The 19896-nt window shown below is 34.7% G+C and overlaps 4 protein-coding genes across 6 annotated transcripts; 1 reads left to right on the forward strand and 3 right to left on the reverse strand.

Annotated features, from left to right (window-relative positions):
- Positions 1–745: 745 nt before the first annotated feature.
- LOC111904947 (uncharacterized) lies at positions 746–2909 on the reverse strand. The gene is made up of 6 exons (XM_023900645.3): positions 2462–2909; positions 2026–2223; positions 1766–1894; positions 1522–1668; positions 1204–1371; positions 746–1105 (listed from the first exon to the last, which is right to left on the reverse strand). Exons 1-6 carry the CDS (start codon positions 2672–2674, stop codon positions 851–853), a joined length of 1110 nt encoding a protein of 369 aa, XP_023756413.1. The 5' UTR covers positions 2675–2909; the 3' UTR covers positions 746–850.
- Positions 2910–12490: 9581 nt separating this feature from the next.
- Positions 12491–13670, reverse strand: LOC128125945 (uncharacterized). Its single transcript, XM_052763576.1, has 2 exons — positions 13274–13670; positions 12491–13157 (listed from the first exon to the last, which is right to left on the reverse strand). The coding sequence occupies exons 1-2, from the start codon at positions 13424–13426 to the stop codon at positions 12744–12746; spliced, it is 567 nt and encodes a 188-aa protein (XP_052619536.1). The 5' UTR covers positions 13427–13670; the 3' UTR covers positions 12491–12743.
- Positions 13671–14130: 460 nt separating this feature from the next.
- On the reverse strand, positions 14131–16884 carry LOC128125944 (uncharacterized). The gene is made up of 7 exons (XM_052763575.1): positions 16781–16884; positions 15441–16039; positions 15211–15352; positions 14976–15119; positions 14524–14895; positions 14370–14441; positions 14131–14278 (listed from the first exon to the last, which is right to left on the reverse strand). Exons 1-7 carry the CDS (start codon positions 16811–16813, stop codon positions 14165–14167), a joined length of 1476 nt encoding a protein of 491 aa, XP_052619535.1. The 5' UTR covers positions 16814–16884; the 3' UTR covers positions 14131–14164.
- Positions 16885–17224: 340 nt separating this feature from the next.
- LOC111904929 (E3 ubiquitin-protein ligase CIP8) lies at positions 17225–19478 on the forward strand. 3 transcript variants are annotated; one of them, XM_052763577.1, is made up of 4 exons: positions 17225–17384; positions 17474–17516; positions 18237–18421; positions 18647–19478. In XM_052763577.1, exons 3-4 carry the CDS (start codon positions 18252–18254, stop codon positions 19383–19385), a joined length of 909 nt encoding a protein of 302 aa, XP_052619537.1. In that variant the 5' UTR covers positions 17225–17384; positions 17474–17516; positions 18237–18251; the 3' UTR covers positions 19386–19478. The 3 variants fall into 3 exon arrangements, with proteins under 3 accessions (XP_052619537.1, XP_023756395.2, XP_023756394.2); XM_023900627.3 differs by having other exon boundaries at positions 17474–17527; positions 18237–19478; XM_023900626.3 differs by having other exon boundaries at positions 18237–19478.
- The last annotated feature ends 418 nt before the right edge of the window (positions 19479–19896 follow it).

The raw sequence follows: 19896 nt of genomic DNA on the forward strand, positions 1-19896 counted from the left end.
AATGTAGTAATAGATTTGGTAGTAGTTTTGTTGTTGATTCTTCAAACTAAAAAGACGGTTTTATCCATTTCATTTTTTTATTACAGGGTTTAAATAGTTATATAAATATTTAATAACTACTGAAATAGAAAAATACCCCTACACTCTCGCTCTTTCTTCAAAGCCCATCTCCGCCTCACCATTCTTTCCCTTCACCAGATAATACCTCTCCATCAGGCCATAACCACCTCCGGTCACATCACTTCACCGACAGCCACCATGAACCGCCACCCTTAGGCCACCAATTTTATAACGACCCGAATCCACCACTACCATTTGTTTTATACTATTTTATTATTTGTTTATAAACCCTCCCACACGGTGGATGTCTTCTCAGGCATTGAACCAAGAACAGATCAAGAAAGAAAGAAATGTGAAGAACAAAAGCAACTAAACAAATATAGGCAAGAAACCAAAAAATTAAAACCAAGATGTATTAACAACTTTTTAATCAAGATGAAAACCTTCTTCCTTCCTTATTTTGTATTCAAATAAAAAATGGCCTTAATTTCCCTACACTTTCCATTTGAAGGTTTAAGTATGTATGAAGAAGCGGTGATCTGTTTGTGTGTTTTTCGAATCCATGTTGAGAACTTATCTTGACAGAAGTTATTTATTTATTATATGCTGTTGTATATAAAGAATCACATAAACTGTAGAAAAAAGATGATGGAATTAAGAATGCCACAATCATAACAAATTGGTAGAAAACCTAAAAGAAAAAGATAATAGTAATTAAAATCAAACAAATATGTATATAAATTAATTAATGTTAATTAATAATATCCATTCATAAACATTGAAAAATCGATCATACACTCTTAGCAGTAGTAAGCCGTGGTCGTTGGGAGGTATCCGGATCCGTTGGGCGGGACCAAGCAGAAGCAGGGGTAGATAGGTCAATTTGAACTTCTTGGGTGACGTCATCCCAATACACCAAATCTTGCATGCTCAGTTGATGGTATTCAATTATCTCTCTCAAATGCCTGTTCTCACGTGCGTACACTGAATTATCATGTGCCAAACGCCCTTTTTCTGCTAATAACGTCTCCAGCTGAATCCGTATCTAAATTAATAAATAAACAATCCAATTAATTAATTTCTTTCAATTATACTAACCGTTAATAGTACTAATTAAATTAAAATACATACATACATACATACCATGTCATCATCATCATCATGTGCATGTGCAGGGTGGTCGCCATCTCGGAGCATTTTGTTTTCTTCTTCCAGCTCAGAACATCGTTTTTTTGCAGAATCCAAATCAGCCTTCACTCTTTTCAGCTCCCGAAGAAGCACTTTTGCTTTGGCAGCTGTTGCAATTGCCACCTGTCACCCATGCAATCCAACAAACAACCACCATCATACATACATACATATATGATATGATATATCTCATATACTATAATTAATTATCATTGACATGTCCATCATGCATGCATGATGCATCATGATTCATGCATGCATTTGCCACCTTACGTCGCGAGAAACCTTCAGTTGAGTTTCTGGATCCATCTGGACTTTCTTTCCTTCATTATTCTTTCCCCTGCCTCTTCTCATCTGCATTAATTCCTGCATCAATTCCTCATCGCTTTTCCTGTCTCTCATGCTTTTTCTATTTCCTTCCTAAATGTAACAAAATTAAAATAATTACTTTGATAGATATCTATAAACATTTACAATTCATAATTACTTTTAACTAACAATAACAAGATTAATTTACCTCCAAAGCATTCCCAATGGTCTCACCAATTTGATTGAGGGAACAAGATGTGAGTCTATCCAAACCATGAATCTTTACTCTTGGAGGACCCTCCAATTTCTTCGAATGCTCAAATTGAATACCATTGAACTACAAACCAACATTGTATCTTTACTGATATATGAAAAATCTTATACAGTACTAGCTAATTGATAATGTGGTATACATTAATCAATCAACAAATAAAGAAACTATATGAAATGCAAAAAGTGATATAGCACCTGGTTACTTGATGAGAAACTAACTGCTTCTGGCTTCGCAATGTTAGGAGTATTTGATTGTTTAGGACTTCCATTATGATCAAGAATGGATTTAGCTTTCCTTGCTATAACGCCCCAAAAGCCTCCTGGTTCATTTGTGCTCTTCATTGAAGTATAATCATATGTCGTAGCAGAACTTTTTTTTTCTACGAATCCTGACTGAAATCGTAATAATGTTCAAACCAATTAAAGCTAGAAATAAGGAAAAAAGGGGTAATTAATATCAAATATATACACACAACTGTGACATTTATGCAGTTCCTTTAACACGGGGAAAATTTATCTATATAGATTCATTCATTCACACATATGTGTATGAATGTTGTTAAACAAGAATAGAACAGAAAACCTTGTAATTTAGCATGAAAATAAACTAAAAGTAAAAGTAATGAAAAACCTTGGTTCGATTTTTGAAAGAGGCGTGAAAGGCACCGGAGGATTGAAAAGATTGGAGACGAGGGTCGGTAGGTCTGTTTGGCTGAGGGGCGAGAGGTGACGAAGGAGCGGCTGCGGCGGAGGATGTGGTGGTGTCATCTTGGTCTCGCGGATGGAGAATCCCTTCGTTAAACGTGGAAGACCTAGAAAGTCCTTGCCTTCTACGATACGCCATCTTTGATTATACAAATATATACAAATACACAGTTAGCAGGCAACGAGGGAGAAACAATGGAGTCGTAGTAGGGCATCGGAATGACCCACCGCCGGGCACCAGAACGGCAATCCAGCGATCGGAGGAGATGAAAGGCTTTCAGATCATGAAAAACACCGGAAACACGTCTTTCTGTTTTCTAACAAACTCGCCAAATTTGGTCTCGCGAATTCTATTTCAATTTTTGAGGGAAAACATTAATGTATGCGATTGCGTTCTTTCAATTAAAATACCAATTTATAAATGTTTGCTCTCCACTATTCATTACATGCAACTTTGGTCCTCTGAAATGTTTTTCTTCATTATCAGCCCAACATCGTTAATATCGTTTCGTTTGATATCCCAATAATTTCATTTGCCATTTTGTGTCATTTTTTTTATTAATTCGTTATATTTTTACTTTAAAAAACGAACGAAAATTCCAAGTGAAATATTTTTTCAATTTATTTATTAGAGCTACATTATCTTATAGACTTATTTATCAAATACCAAAATGAATGTTATATAAAACAATTACAACACCCTTCAAAACCTTGAGAATAACACCCAATTAAAACTTAACGTATAATGAAAGTTTGCAACAATTTAAAAAATTCTAAAACCTCAACAAGGTGTTTAGTAGAACCAAACCACTAATTAAAAATAGTTTTATGGTACGTCAAACATGAAAAAATCTTGATATCAAAGTCCACGATATCAATGTTGAATATATCAATTGGTCATCGTGCTCTTATATTCACCACTTAATATTAATATTCTAATTACAATCTTCAAGAGTTGAATAAATAGTGTAATTTTTTAAGTCCAGGATTTTAAATGATAATTCGCTATTTATTAAAAAAAAGAGAAAATGACAAAAATAGCCAATTATACTAATTGCATTACAAAAATAGCCAAAAAAAATCGGGATTACAAAAATAGCCACCCATTTCGCAGGTGAGAAGGCCCCATCTGCGAAATGGGCATCTCATCTGCGAATGTACAAGTGCCTGAAGCACAGTTGTGCTTCAGGCACTTGTACATTCGCAGATGAGAATTTTTTTTTTTTTTTTAATAAATTTCGGTATAAATAGGGGTAATTTCGCAGATGGAATAGGTCCCATCTGCGAAATCCTCTGATCCTATCTGCGAAATGCTGATATTTTTTTTTTTTTTTTTTTTTTTTTTTTTAAGGTTGACTACGAAATGAATTGGTTTGACTGCGAAATGGGCTTTGCTATATAAAAATTTTTGTAGAAAAAATATCATTTTGGTTGTTATTTGGTTTGTGATATACTCTCTATCTCTACAATTTGCTCAAAAAATGATTGAATATTTGGTTTGTCTTGTAACCGGTGGGAGATGGCAAGTTAATGGAACTAATCTGGAATACATATGTCCACAGGGAGGTATTTCTGAATTTGCTTTGATATTTTCTGAGTATATTAGTTATAGTGATTTTGTATCTATGGTAAGAAGCAAAATTGGTTTGTTAGACAAATATAGAATTAGTCTTCGTTTCCACCATCCTGAATTAAATTATTATATAGCTATAGTTGAAGACGTGGATGTTAGAATGTTGATAAACGTAATCAAATGTAGTGGAGGAAGAGCTGTGAAAGTGTTTGTGGTGGTTGATGAAGTTGAGGAGGTTAATGGGGGCGGTGAAATTGGAAACGAACTTGTTGGTAATTTATGCAGTTTTAAAGGGAGCAACGATCCGATAGGTACTTTCAATACTCCTAGTGTACCTCAGTTTCACAGTGTTGCTGAAAATGTTAATGTTAGTTATTCACCTATTCAATATGTGGATCCCGAGAATTACAAGTATGTTGGTGATGATGATGTTGGTACATATCTTAATCATGTTGGTGGTCGTTGTGATGATGTTGCCGAACAAGAAGTTAAACTTATGAATAGGCGTGTGGTAGATAAAACTAAAAAGAAAAAAAATTCAACTCAAAAAAATGAAAAAAATCATGTTTACGGGCATTATGTTGATGTTGGTGATGTATGTTTAGATATAACCGAGCTACAAAGTAATTCCGATAGAGATGAGTTGGGTGATGAAGTTAAAACTAAGTATCCCGATAACCTTTTTTACGGTATGCCCCCTGTACCAACATGGCCAGTTGATAATAATGAAGATATCCCAACACAGATGGTAGACATTAATCTTCAAAAGATTCAATGTGAGAGTATATTTAAAAACAAAGAACTTTTAAAGCGGTGTATTGGTAAAAAATGTCTTCGAGAAGGTTTCCAGACGAGGACAAGTAGATCCACCAAATCAAGGTATGAAGCTGTGTGTGTTTCGAAAAATTGTTCTTGGTTACTAAGAGCAAAAGCAATTAAAAATACTGATGGACTTTTCCAAGTGAATAAATTTGTTGATGTACACACATGTTCTTCAACATTGTTGCAACCTAATCATCGACAAGCAAACAAATATGTTTTGGGTGAATATGTTGCTGATGTTTTGGCTGAAGACTATAGTAGAGTTTATCGGGGAAAAGAAATTGTTAATGATATGAATGCTCAATTGAATATCAATATCTCATACCATCAGGCATGGCGTGCGAAACAATATGCATTGTTGTCGTTAAGGGGTACGAAAGAGGATTCTTTTACCAAACTTCCGGCGTATTGTCACAACTTGGCCAAACATAATCCGGGTACTGTCACACATATTAAAACAGATGCTGATGATCGGTTTGAGTTTTTGTACGTCGCACTCGGTTGCTCGGTTAGTATTATCATGTTCTAATTTTTTTTTAATATTTATTTTGGTGTATTTGAATAGATATACAATGTATTGTAGGTACGAGCTTTTGTCAATTTTTGTAAGCCGACCCTAGTAGTAGATGGAGCTCACCTAAAGGGCGAGTTCAAAGGTACCATGCTACTTGCAGTTACTAAGGACGGACAAAATCAAATATTACCGGTTGCATATGGTATATGCAAAAATGAGTGTACTGATTCTTGGACATGGTTTTTTCAAAAACTACGTGATTGCATAGGAAATATGCAGGAGCTTACAATTATATCTGATAGGTCTCCATCTATAGCAACATCCGTTGCCAACATTTTTCCTCACGCTCATCATGGAATATGTGGTGTCCATTTGTATTTCAACATAGTATCTAGATTCGGCAAGAGTAAGACGGTTAAAGGAATTTTTTGGGAGGCGTGTAGGGCGTACACAGTTGATGCTTTTGATGCTGCCATGGATGTTATGAAAAAGACAAAAGAACCAGTATGGGAGTACTTAAAAAGTATAAATCCAGAAACCTGGTCAAGGGCACATTTTAAAGGGAACCGATACAATCTTATGTCGTCCAACAGTGCGGAGTCTATAAATGCATTATCTAGACACGCACGTAAGGTGCCAATACTTATGTTGATTGATTTTTTTCGTGCTACAATGCAACAATGGTGGTTTCAAAGACGTAACTTTGCAGGTATTACGTAAATTTGTAATATTAATGTTTTATTAGTTTCGATGTTATTGATTTTAACTTCTTCATTTTGGCTGTTTTTTTAGCGGAAGCAACAACAACCCTTACCCCTTGGGCGGATGAAGTTGTAAAAGAAAACAAGAAAAATTTTACCAAATGGGATGTTCGCATGATCTCAAATACGAAATGCGAGGTCAAAAAGGGGGCACAAAATGTGATTGTTGATTTTCAACATATGACATGTACATGTAGGCATTGGCAACTTGATGGGATACCTTGTGGTCATGTCATAAGATGTTTAACAGTGAACAATTACCAAGACTGCTCGAGGTTTGCATTAAATGCTTACTTTACCGAAACACTGAGGAAAACATATGAGGAATCAATAAACCCTCTGCCGAAGCCATCCGAATGGGAGATCCCCGATGATTTGATGATTGTTAAGCCACCTATAATGGATAAACGTCAGCCAGGCAGGCCAAGAAACACAGACCGCATTCCATCCCAAGGCGAGGGTCCAATTATAAAAGAGTGTTCTACATGTGGTCAACTAGGACACACGAGAAATAATTGTACTGGAAGGGCGTCTGGTAGCAGAGCAGGTCACATAATTTCTACTGCAGAAATGGCATATAATATTGGTGGTTCAGCGGGTTGCTCACAAACCCATAACGCTGATTTTGATATAAAACAACCTTGAAATTAAGAGTAATGACGAGTTGTTAGCTTATTATGTATTGTAATATTTTTATTAACTCTTACAAGACATTGCTATGCTTTCATATTTTAGTTAAGTTTGTTGATTATAACAATGAATGAAGCCTTTATATTATAAAATATAGTTTGCAGATTTATTTTAACAGTTACAACATGTTATTTAAAAAAAACAACAAACGATCCTTTGGCAAGCTAATCTGTTTCATGATAATATTACAACAACTTTATAACTAATTTTTAAACTCAGGGAACTGCAACGGGTACTTCTCTTTCTCCATCGTTATATAGTCATCCCTAATTCTCATTTTGTCTTCGAAACGATCCTTTTTTACCATAATGTGTATCAACTGCTCATCCTTCTCAGCAAGCCGTTTTTCAGTCGTTTTGATTGCCTTCTTACTCTTTTTTATCCAATCTTTATGCTCTTTGATTTTGTTTTTATTGAGGTCAATCCATTCTTCAGCTTGTTTGCATTCCGAACCTATATCATTAGCAAGTTGAGTGAGAAGTCGGGATGACTCTTTGTCCTCTTCTTGTTGTGCTTCAGCCTTCTTTAATTCTTCAAAATTTTCATGTGACATATATGACCCGGCTGAAGAGGGTGTAAAAAAAGGGTCTACCGAATCACAGTAGTAACAATCTACTTCGTTGCATGAGCAAATTTCGAATTTGTGTGAGGAACTCATAATAAAATCGATGTTGTATTAAACTGGAGCAATAAGTGGTATTTATACATACTAGACAGTAATGAGAAGTCCAAGTTTGAAATGACTAGACAGTAATGACAAGTCACTGTAGTAACCTGCACATCCCAGTGGGTCCCTTAAGTGACAAGAGATCAATGACAGTTTGACATGACAAAACACTGCATAAAGCTGAAATTCGTAGTCCAAATATAACCATTTCGCAGTCAAAGTATTATTTCATAGTCTATTTATTTATATAAATAGATGTTTAAGATCTATAAACCAAACACCCAAATCACCTAAACGAAACAAATTCCCATTATTAGAAATGCCGTCGAATGCAGCAAGTTCTTCGAATGAATTACCTGGTTCCAATTCTGAAAGGCCATGGACGACAAACGAGGTGTTACTTCTAACACGGTGCTGGCTAAGTGTTAAGGATGGTGAACCGTTACTTGCTCCCCCGCATTGCCTAATTGGTGATGAATGGAGTCGCATCACATCTTTGTTTAACCATGAGATGGGAGAAGGGCAAAAAAGAGAAAAATCAGATGTTGTTACTAAGTGGACGGATGTAAAGGAGGAAGTGACATGGTTCAATCGAGCATGTAGTTATGCGAAACGTAACAATGTTCGTTGTCGTGACGAAGAAGAGTTCTTGGAAGTTGTTACAGAGTTTTACATCTTTGAGCATGAAGGCAGAGACTTCGAATATGAGGAAGTTTGGAAGGTTGTTAGAGATAAACAGTATTTCAAGTAGACCGCTCTAATTTGTGTTAAGAATAAGCCATGGACTTGTGTTTTACGTTAATGCTTTGTTCGTATTATGTTGTTTTTTTCATGTAATTGTTGTGATGTTTTAATGGTTCATGGAATCTTGTTACTAATGTATTCTAATATATTTTGATAACTAATGCAATGGCCATTTATTAACTCAAGTTAATCATACGAGTTTCTCACATAATAAACTAAAATATATATATATATATATATATATATATATATATATATATATATATATATATATATATATATTAACTCAACTTAATCATACGAGTTTCTCACATACTAAACTAAAATATATTTTAAACATATGAAACACATACGAATTACATACGAAATACATGAAAATAACCTAGTACTCACATAATAAACTAAAATAGATTTTAAACAAACGAAATACATACGAAATACATAAGAAATACATGAAAATAACCTAGTACATGAAAATAACCTAGTACTGAAATAATAAACTAAAATAGATTTTAAACAAACGGGATATATTTCAAAATATTCCAAGGGGCTTCAAACTGGAATTCCAACCCGTTACTTAATGACTTGTATTCCTCCTTAGCAGCTTCCAAGATGACATCCTCAGTAGCATTTAGACGGGCGTCGTCAATTTTGGTATAAAGATCGTTGAATAATAGAACTTCGGTTTTCATTTCATACCATCTTGCTAAGATGTCTAGTTCGTCACGATCGTTTCTTGTAGCCATTCGGTTTGCAGCATTGAAAATATTTGTTAGACGGCTCCAAAACATTGGATCATTCAACTTGCTTGTCTCGTACACATGAATATAAGCATGTGTAAGAACCAAGAACTCTTCATTGCTCCATGATATAGAAGTCATTTGGATTGAAACAAAGAGGGTAGAATCTAAAAAACAATATTTGAACAACTATATTGGTTAATTTAATAACGTTTTGCGTGTAACTTAGGGTCAATTTATAGTAGTTTCTACACAAAATCGCAGTCCAAACTTCTAATATGTCTGCAATTCATAGTCAAAATTAACTGACGAATGCAGTGTACTATACTTATAACACAACAGATCACTGTTCGAGTTGACAATTCATCCCCGGTTGAATGACAACACAATACATTGCTGTTTGAGTTGACAACTCATTGCACCAGGAAAAGTAAGGAGTCGTTATAAATAGATTTCAATATCCGTTGTAATTGTATTCTATTACTTCCCTCCTTGCAATTATGGACTCACCACGTATATGGAGGAACGCAGAGGAGGTCGCTTTGGTTCAAGCTTGGATTACAACTGTAGAGGTGGATTTTCCACCGGGTCCCCCACAAGTTCGTGCCGGATCATTTTGGTCTCGTGTCTGTCATTTGTTTCACCATTTAATGAACCGCACTCAATATCGAAGAAGAAGAGATGTCAAAGCGAAGTTTCTGGATATGAAAATGAAGGTGAAACAATTTCAACGTATTTATAACGAGTTGGATAACGAACATGCAAATACGGATGAAGACATTCTACGACAGGTGGCTTTGGAACTATACCGCTTTCAATACGATGGTAGCGAGTTTACCCACTTAGATGCATGGAATGTTTTAAAGAATGTCCCTTATTTTTAATATGCATGTTGGTTAAGTTAATTGTTTTTCGTTATTTAAGTTGCTTGTTGTTGTATGTGTCTAGTCGTTACTATTTAATAAACGTCCATTTCTTTTAATGTATGTTGTTCCCTCAATAGCCAATATTTAGAAAGCAATAAAATAAAATCGGGGTACATAAATAACTAACACATAATACGACATAAAAAATAAACTGGGTACATGGATAACTAATACGTAACACAGCAGTAAAATAAAAACAGAGTACATAAAAAACTAATACATAATACTACATAAAACATAAATGTGCTACATGAATAACTACTGCATTGAGGGAGGTAACAGGACCACCGTTTCATTTGGTATTTCCCAATGCTCATATGATGGTATACCATTCACCAACTCAGATCCATATGCAACTCGATACACATAATTAGTGAACTTGTATTCAACCATTCTCTGAATGGACTCAGATGTACGGGTTCTTAGACATGCTATAGCGTGGCCACATGGTATACCGCTTTTTTGCCATTTACCACAACTACATACCCTTCGTTCAAGTTGTACGTTGTTGGTGGCAAAAGTGTCATGGACTTCAAATGTATCCCCATACAAACGTTTTGCATTACAATTGTAAGACTTGCTGAGACTTTTTTGAACCTTACTCTCAACGTAAGGGGTCAACCCACCAGACAACCTCCCTGTAAAATTTGATATTTTAATAAAAATAGCAGCACAATAAAAAAAACAAAACATAACAATCTCCCTTACCAGCCAGTTCGGCCCGCTCAGCATACTTTGATTTTATCGACGTGGTGGTTAACTCAATTATCGTTGTTATAGGAAACTCACGTGAGGATATAATTTGCAAAATTTCAGGGACGTCAATCGATTTAACATTGTAACGTATTTTTGGGAAAAATGCTCTTGTCCATTTTGAAATCGGTATATCGTCAAGCCAGTAAATTGGACTCATAAGCAAGGTGCAGAAAGGTGGTTGCCTACATGTACTTTGCAACCTTTCGAAACACAAGTAAAAATCATCAACGCTATATGCATTGCATGACTTCCAAAACAACGATTCGACTTCCGTATTGTTATGTCCGATAGACTCACGTATCTTTCGAGCTATATCTTTAGGACAATATCCATGATAGGAATCCGGGTAGGCACTGTCAACACCAAAGTCTATGTTATCACACATGTTGCTTATGAAACCAACCTCTGTGTCCTCACCTAAACAATCTCTTAACCTCATCATGAACCATCTCCATGATTCTTCACACTGTAAGGTTCCCAAACCAAGTGCTAAGAGTAGTGGCTCATGATTTCCATCTAAAGCCACTGCGAAGTACATTGTTGTCAGAAAGCTCCCAAGAAGGGGTAAATAACCTACATATATCAGCGGTATCATGCACCTAAGGAAGGTACGAATCTACATAAAAACGAAGACATATTAGTGTTATGTAAGAACTAATCGACATAGATTACCATGAAATATTGTATAACTCAATAAAAGAAGTATGTTATACCACGCAACCTAAAGCCACAAAACAGAATTGAAAGCGGTTGTTATCGGTTTTCTTAATGGCTGTGAAGGTATTAGGATTTGTTCTTTGAAGGTTATGCAAGAAAATTGGTAGTTGAGAAAAGGTTCTTTGGCTGTGACTACTCATTTTCAATACCGATAATTGTGCTCTACAATGATCACACAAATGGAATTATAAATAGAAGATATTGTATCTCTACTGATCAAAATTCATAGTTTAACCCTTTAAATTCGTAGTTGAACTTTTATGAATTCATAGTCAAACCAGTTCATTTCATAGTCAAATTTCACTGACCGACATGACAATACTACAGAATGTACTTGTCTGCATTTCATAGTTGAACTTTTATGAATTCATAGTCAAACCAGTTCATTTCATAGTCAAATTTCACTGACCGACATGACAATACTACAGAATGTACTTGTCTGCATTTCATAGTTGAACTTTTATGAATTCATAGTCAAACCAGTTCATTTCATAGTCAAATTTCACTGACCGACATGACAATACTACAAAATGTACTTGTCTGCATTTCATAGTTGAACTTTTATGAATTCATAGTCAAACCAGTTTATTTCATAGTCAAAAAGAATTGTCCGTTATATGATTTATTCTATAAATGGGTGTCACTCATTATGAAAAAATTTAACTGAGAAAGTAACTCCGATTTAAAAGAATAAGAAGGCTAATGGCATACTGCAATTGTGGAGGAGAACGTATCGCTAGGATTTCGGGTACAGCTAAAAACCCAGGAAGATTGTTCTACGCTTGCCCGTATTTGGTATCATGTTCTTACCGTCATTCAAATTTAAACCCTTGTGTTTACATGACACAAATTTATTTTCTTACTGTGAATATTAAATTTAACAGGGACCAAAATGCGGGTTTATCAGTTGGGTTGATGAAGAGAAGGACCAATCTTCTATGGTAATAGCTAAAGTAGCTAACTCTAATAAGCTCTTTCAATCAGAAAATAAGAAGTTAAAGATAGCGTTGGTTTGTAGTTGGGTGTTGTTCTTGGCAGTTCTTGTTTACAAGTTGTAAGTTTTTCAATATTGTTTTTATGGTTTTGAAGTTGTTTGGTCAATAAATTGTTGTATTTGTAACGTTAAAACAAAAGTTGTGGTCGTTCTTATGTTGAATTTATTGATAAGTAATTAGTAGGTCATTAAATTGTTGTAATTGTCGTAACGTTATATTTTTTGTCATCCGTTGAGTAAACTCTAAAGATAAACTAATAATGAAATCCAACATTAATTTGTATATACATTTAATATAATCCAACTACAGAGGAGCAAGACTAGACCCCCAAATAATTTTTGCCATCCGGAGACGGAACTCTAAAGCTGCGTTCTTTGGGTCAATAAGAACACGTATTGGTTGACCTGAAACCAATTGCTCCATAAACATACAAAGAAAAACACCGCAATCTCCCAAATGACTACTTTGTTGGGGAACATTTTCTTCATAAATGAATTGCATATTCAATGGAATCCTTCGGATGTTCCTCCGCGCCCAATACTTAATCTTGTCCAAATAATTTGCCACCCGACGTTCAAATTTGGAAAAGATTCCTTCGGATTGGAATTTTTCATAAGCACCTCTACCAAGACTGTCATAAATATGCACTTCCATTGACGCTAATCGTAGTTCCCCAAATAGCCAATGATTAGGGGATGAATGAATCGGCAATAAGACCTGTATAAGGATCAGAAAATAAAATTATGTTTATTTACATCACAATACAAAAACATCACAATACAAAAACATAACAAAAAAACGATATTATTTTCAATATAAACTATTAAGTTTACCGTATCAACATCCCACCAAGCAACCATGAAGTTAGGGTATGTAGCAATACCAGCCATAAACGCCCTCCAGTCCTGTCCTTCTTCCAAAGCATGAGAAACAAAAAAATTTGGAGGCATTATTGTATGTCGGTCGCTCTCAAACCGTCTCTCCATCAAAAGTCGGTACCAAATGGTTATATGCTGCACACATGATACTTTTGTTATTGACTAAAAAACAATTAACTTTTAAAAGAATTAATTAACAATTTATTTACCGCTGACTCCAACCATCCGTCGTGTGTATGCCCAAACAATGAGCTCCAAAAATCTCTATCTAACACGAAATTAAACAAACGATGCTGCACATCGTATGAATGCAATACATAATTTTGGATGACATCCTCACCGCCTGCTACGTAAGGTTGCAGGCGCAACATGGAGAAGTCATGAGCAACACCAAAAACTGGAGGAGGAACGGGGCATGTTGATTTCGTACCAACCTTCTTTTTTGTTCTTCTTTTTTGTTTCGGTGTCGTGTGCAACTAAAAACAATATTCATATGTTTAAATGTATATCTTTCAGATAATTCACATAAAGATAGATAATTCACATAAACATAAAATCATCAGTTTATAAATAAAACGAATACCTCGGTGTAAGGAGTGCATAAAAATTGTGATGGTTTTCGACTCCTAGGTTTATCGGGTGTAACTTCTTTGTCATCATCATCATCATGAAAATAATCTACATTTCCCGTTATTATTAGTTCGTCTTCATCCGGCACATCATCATCAAATTTGTTCCCTGCATTGTCATTCCTCTCCTCCCACTCCTACATTAAAGATAATACTTTATACTTAATAACGAAATACACATAATTTAATAAGCAATAATATCTAAATAAACAAAATATTAATATAATATTAATGTAACTATAATAACCTCTTTAACTTCACTATAATCGTTTACATCAAACACATCATCATCAAATTTGTTCCCCGCATACTGATTACTCTCCTCCAACACCTACATTAAAAATATAACTTTTTACTTAATAACGAAAGACACTTTATTAAAAAGTAATTATTAAAATCGTAAAGGTAACATCTATAACAACCTTGTCGTCTTGAGTATCACCAAAAACATTTTGAGTTGTATTGTTTTTATTCATCTCTTCATCTTGCACAACCTATATTTTCAAATATAAAATATGAACACAGGTATTCATATATGTTAATAAAATTTAATAAATAATGTAGCGTGTAACTAACCTGTTCATCATAATTTCTTTGTGACACTGTCGGGTCCTCAAAAAAAATGTCGTTCCAAAATTGGTCATTATTCACTTCTTCAACAAAAACCTCTGTAGGTTTTTGTTGATTCATAAACACATGCTGCTCCAGTGCATGTACCCGTTTCAACAACTCGTCTAGCTTGTGTTTCCCACTGCCCCGACCTCTACCATGAGAGCGACCACTGGACGACATACTAGACGAAGATTCGTCTTGTCTCCTAAAATGGTCCCGTACTGGGGATGGAACTGCTTTCCCTTCACCATATACATACTCTTGAAATGACATATAATAAAAAGATGTCATCTCACCATCACCCGGTAACATGTTTTGTCTTGGTGGTAGCCCCTCCTAAAAAATTAAACATATTAAAAATGCATATAAAACTATAATAATCAACTTTATTAATAATAAACGAATTATTTTTAAACCTGCATCTTTGACCAAATCTTGTTCACGTCAACCCATTTCAATTTTTTTGTTCCGCTCCATCTTTTCATCCGAGGCAAGTCTTTATTTTTTCTCAATGCAAATCCACATGCACGAACAGCCGGAATCATCTCATATATCCATATCTACAATTTTGTACAATAACAGTAATAAAAGTTAAAATTAAAATAAAAAATATAACAATAAAACAATTTAAATAAAATAAAATTTTTATACCCTAATTGGAGCCGTAAATCCTGAGACGGAATACTTTAAAGTTTGACCACGCTCAGGAAGTGATAAATAATGATGTATCTTATTCCACGTATCCTCAAGGTCAACATAAGTAAAATCCCATAGATAGCTACCCCAAGCGAAGCTAACAAAACAAAAAAAAAAAACAAAATTGATTATTATATAAATTATAACTTTAATAAAATAGAACTTTTAACGTAAAGAAAATATACCTATTCCAGAGATCCAAATTCTCAGCCAAAAAAAACCAATCTTGTGGCACCCGATCGTTAACTTCTTTGCCCAAAAAACCTTCACACAAAATGTATATCAAACATACTCTAACTGCATCAAGGTCGTCAAGTGCTAAGAATGTTTGATTTAAAATTAAACTTTTCAAGTCGCCGATTTTCACCGAACTATTAGTATGGTCCGGAAATAGCCGTTCACGCAGTAAACATCTTTTTTTACTGCTTATTAATTTTTCCGACCCTTTTCTCCCAATGTTTTTTGGATACTCCCCAAAATTGAAGCCGGTAATCAAACAAAACTCTTCCGGCCCATAAACCATTTTGGTATTGCCTACTCGAAAATATAAACGTTTTATTCCATCTGGAGATAAAACAGGGTCCGGCCGGATCTGATGAAGGAACATTTTATGAAACAATAAAGCGTCCCCTTGTAAACGAGGGACATCAATAAAATAGCCAAAGACGGTATTTCTGAAAATAGCACGTCGGGCATCATCTAAAACTTCAAAGACTTCCCATATGTTACCGCCAGAGCCTTTTAGGTTCGCAAAGGCTTTCGTATTCATTAAACTAAAATCATGCTGCAAAAAAAAAACACAAAAACAAATTAGATAACTAAAAAATATATTTTTTTTTAAATATATGATTACGAACTGCAAATACTTTCTTAATTACTAATATATATATATTTCCCCGATAAAAAACAATAACATACACATATATAAACAATTTTCCAAGTTATACAACAAATATATTTACGATAGAAAACAATATCATATATAAATATTTTCAACTTAAACATATTTTCAACTTAAACAAATTTTCAACTTAAACGATAAATATATAAACAATTTTTATCTTTCTAATTAAAACTAACATTATATAACCATATAAACAAAAAAATTTAAAAATAAAACGACAACCAAACTAACAATTTTCCAAGTTATACGACTACTTTATACAAAATTTTCAACTTATACGACAAATAAAAACAATTTCTAACAATATATATACGACAAATTTTCAACTTATACAAATGTTATATGACAAATATATATACAAACAACTATTTTGCAGTTTCTACTAAAAAAACTTACAAGATTTCAGGTTATACAACAACTAAAAAAACTACAAAAACAAATTGTAAACATTATCTACGCAGTCTCTACTTGTCTCTACTTGCATTTAAACTTCAAGTATACTAAAAATATACTAAAACTATCAATCAAACACAACAAAATTACCATTTTTTAACACTAAATAATACAAAAATTGATAAAAAAAAAAAAAAACTTTAAACATTAAAAGAGTTAAAATCTAACCATATTTGCGGGATTGTTGACATAATCTTCCATTTTCTTCAAAAACTAGCCAAAATTCCGAGAGAAGCCCAAAGTTAGAGAGAGTTTTTGTGTAGAGAATGGTGAAAATGAAAAAAAAAAAAAAAAAAAACGTTTTTATACCTAAAAATCACCCATTTCGCAGATGAGAAGGCCCCATCTGCGAAATGGGCATCTCATCTGCGAATGTACAAGTGCCTGAAGCACAACTGTGCTTCAGGCACTTGTACATTCGCAGATGAGATGCCCATTTCGCAGATGGGGCCTTCTCACCTGCGAAATGGGTGGCTATTTTTGTAATCCCGATTTTTTTTGGCTATTTTTGTAATGCAATTAGTATAATTGACTATTTTTGTCATTTTCTCTAAAAAAAATTACATTAATACATATTTGTAAATTTCCTTCAAGGTATGGCGGCATAAAAGAGATAAGAGGAACTTTTTCTTGCATCAGACAACTAATGAATGGACCCCAAAACAAGAAAGCAGCCAATCGTGGGAATTTCTGACACTCTCCATCGCGTTTACCTCTTCTTCTCGATCTTCTTCTTTGATTTTGGTTGCCGCAAATCCCTGATAAATTTCAGGTTAATTGTCTTCTGATCATAGGCTTCTTTCTAATCTTTATGAACTTTATTTCAAAAATGGTCAACGATTCGTATGTCTTTCAATTCAGGTGAGGAAATTGATGATCTCTGGTGCGGAATTGATTTTTACAAGTAAGTATCTGGTAAATTTATGCGTATCCCTTTTCCTTATATATGAAATCAGTATTAGGGTAAGGAGATTCGCATGTGAACACCACATTTCTATATCCTTACTAAAATTATAATAATAAACGTTGACCTTTCACAAAACGTTTGATTATCTTTTTTATCATACAAAATGGATATAGGAAATGGAGGCTTACGAAATGCCACCACTAGTTTAATTATATGCCTTCATCTGTGATATGATTCAAGTTGATCTCTTTCATCCTATCATCTGTGATAGTGACTATGTTATCTCTTCTCATTGGGCTGGATATATGGATGCAAAGGTTGATCATTTTGGTGGATTGGAATTACTTTTGATAAAAAGCACACAAATTGGAACAAACTTCCTCAATTTCACACTCCAGATAGGAGTTCTAAATTGATTGCTTTGTTATTTTTCTGTGCTAAATTAACATAAAGGTCACATTATCCAATATTTTATTCTCTTTAATGGAGTTTGTATGCTGGCTTTCTTCACATCTCACATCTGACAATAATCCCATTATGTGTTTGTTAACTGTATGTTGTTTTAACAAACAAAAGTAGCACTAAAGGTGGATTATGAGTTATGACAGATCGTGGGAAACAACAATGATAAATGAGTTAAAGCTAATAATCAAACATCCATAGCTTCTATGTATCTTATGGACATGAATTGACTAATCACAACATGTACTTTTGCAGCTGTAACTTACGGAAATGAATGACACATTAGCCATTGAACCAAAGAGGTGTTGCCTATGTCATAGAATTCTTTCATCTGAGGTGGTTGAACCCATGGCCATGAACATATGTGGGGATTGTAAGTTTTTGTTTGTGGAGGACACAGACACCCTCACACTCACACAGCACTCAACTCCTACCACAAGGTACAACAGCAGTCCAGAATCTATTGAAAATATATTATCACAAGAATTTCCAGATATGATCAATCTAGCCAGACATATGCAGCCTATAGTCTCTGATCATGACCATGGATATCAATCCAGATCAAGACAATGGAGGAGAGTTTTATCTGATACAGAAAGTGATGACTTTGATTCTGTTTTTGAGGAAACTGATATCTTTCCATATTCTAATTCCAATTCTGGAAGTTATGACACAGATTCAGACTCCATCCACAGTGATCTTAACCAATGGAACTCGGATGACCATGATGATGATGATGATGATGATGATGATGATGGTGAAAACACACATGGAAGTTTGTTGGGTAGGGCTCAGCTGCACAGATCATTGGCGACAAATGGACGGAATCTCTCGGTGGATTGGCTTAGGGAGGTTCTGTCTCCCGAGGCCGGAATCGGAATCGGAATCAGTGAAAGGAGAGGAATTGATGGTAACTTGGAGGAGCAAGTGACATGGCGTAGTGTTGGAGAGTATCTTGATGGTGAGATTGACAGAGGGGCGCCTCCTGCATCTGCTTCCTTTGTGAAGAATCTTGAACGTGTGGTGGTTGGAGATGATGACGTGGAGGGTTTGGGTTTGGTGTGTGTGATTTGTAAAGATAGTGTGTGTGTTGGAAGTGTAGTGAATCGACTTCCTTGTTTACATGTGTATCATCCTTCATGTATTACACCATGGTTAAATGCACATAATACTTGTCCCCTTTGTAGATACGAGCTTCCTACAGATAGTGACAGGAGGAGACCAGACAGAAGCCATGCATTGGTGGGGGAGAGTGAGAATGTGAGTGGTGGTGGTGGAGGAGGAGGGTGGTGGTTTGTGGTGGCTCCGCTAGTGAGTGTGGTGGGTATCGGTCTTATGCTGTGGTTGGGGGGATGTAGTAGTGGAATGGAGAACATAAGCAGGAGATGGTGGTCTCTCTTGTAGTAGTGAATTTTGGTTTTCCTTCATGTCTGGTTGTACAGAGATTTGGTTCATCATCATTGATTTTGCTTAATTTCAAGGAAAGAAATTAGTTAAGTTATTCTGTTAAATATCCCCTACTAAAATTTAATGTTAAACTTAGAGTTGTTCGAAATACAGAAAATTGGGTTGGTGTATGTAGGTCACTGCTTCCAAACATCATAAAGAAAATATCAAACTATAATGGTCGGTGAAAAACATGTTTAGAACTCGATAAAACTCTCATAGAAATTTGTGGACACTACTTTTCCCATAAACCAAATACCTTAGCATTAGTGGTAATTATTAGGAGTGCCCAAAAATCATTTTTTTAAACGAAAAGTTATCTAAACCTACTCCTAAATATAACATATATCTCCTAAGAGATTTGAATACATGACCTCTAATTTGAGAGGTTCATTCCTTAGCACAAGGCCAAATGTCAAACGGATCTAAAAAAACGATACAAAACCGACAATGTGGTTTTTATTTTGAC

This window comes from Lactuca sativa, chromosome 5 (assembly GCF_002870075.4).
Source record: "Lactuca sativa cultivar Salinas chromosome 5, Lsat_Salinas_v11, whole genome shotgun sequence".
Taxonomy (NCBI): domain Eukaryota; kingdom Viridiplantae; phylum Streptophyta; class Magnoliopsida; order Asterales; family Asteraceae; genus Lactuca; species Lactuca sativa.

Bases quoted from the DNA above. Each gene is read 5' to 3' on its own strand.
- LOC128125945 (XM_052763576.1), bottom strand. From the start codon at position 13,426: ATGGAGAGACGGTTTGAGAGCGACCGACATACAATAATGCCTCCAAAT. The intron at 13,158-13,273 runs GTAAACTTAATA...ATCCTTATACAG, and splicing joins CTTGGTGGGATGTTGATACG to GTCTTATTGCCGATTCATTC.
- LOC128125944 (XM_052763575.1), bottom strand. From the start codon at position 16,813: ATGGAAGATTATGTCAACAATCCCGCAAATATG. The intron at 14,896-14,975 runs GTTTAAAAATAA...TTAATTTTTTAG, and splicing joins AGATTTGGTCAAAGATGCAG to GAGGGGCTACCACCAAGACA. The intron at 14,279-14,369 runs GTTGTTATAGAT...TTTTTAATGTAG, and splicing joins GTGATACTCAAGACGACAAG to GTGTTGGAGGAGAGTAATCA.
- LOC111904929 (XM_023900627.3), top strand. From the start codon at position 18,252: ATGAATGACACATTAGCCATTGAACCAAAGAGGTGTTGCCTATGTCAT.
- LOC111904947 (XM_023900645.3), bottom strand. From the start codon at position 2,674: ATGGCGTATCGTAGAAGGCAAGGACTTTCTAGGTCTTCCACGTTTAAC. The intron at 1,895-2,025 runs GTGCTATATCAC...GTTGGTTTGTAG, and splicing joins GTTTCTCATCAAGTAACCAG to TTCAATGGTATTCAATTTGA. The intron at 1,106-1,203 runs GTATGTATGTAT...TTATTAATTTAG, and splicing joins ATGATGATGATGATGACATG to ATACGGATTCAGCTGGAGAC.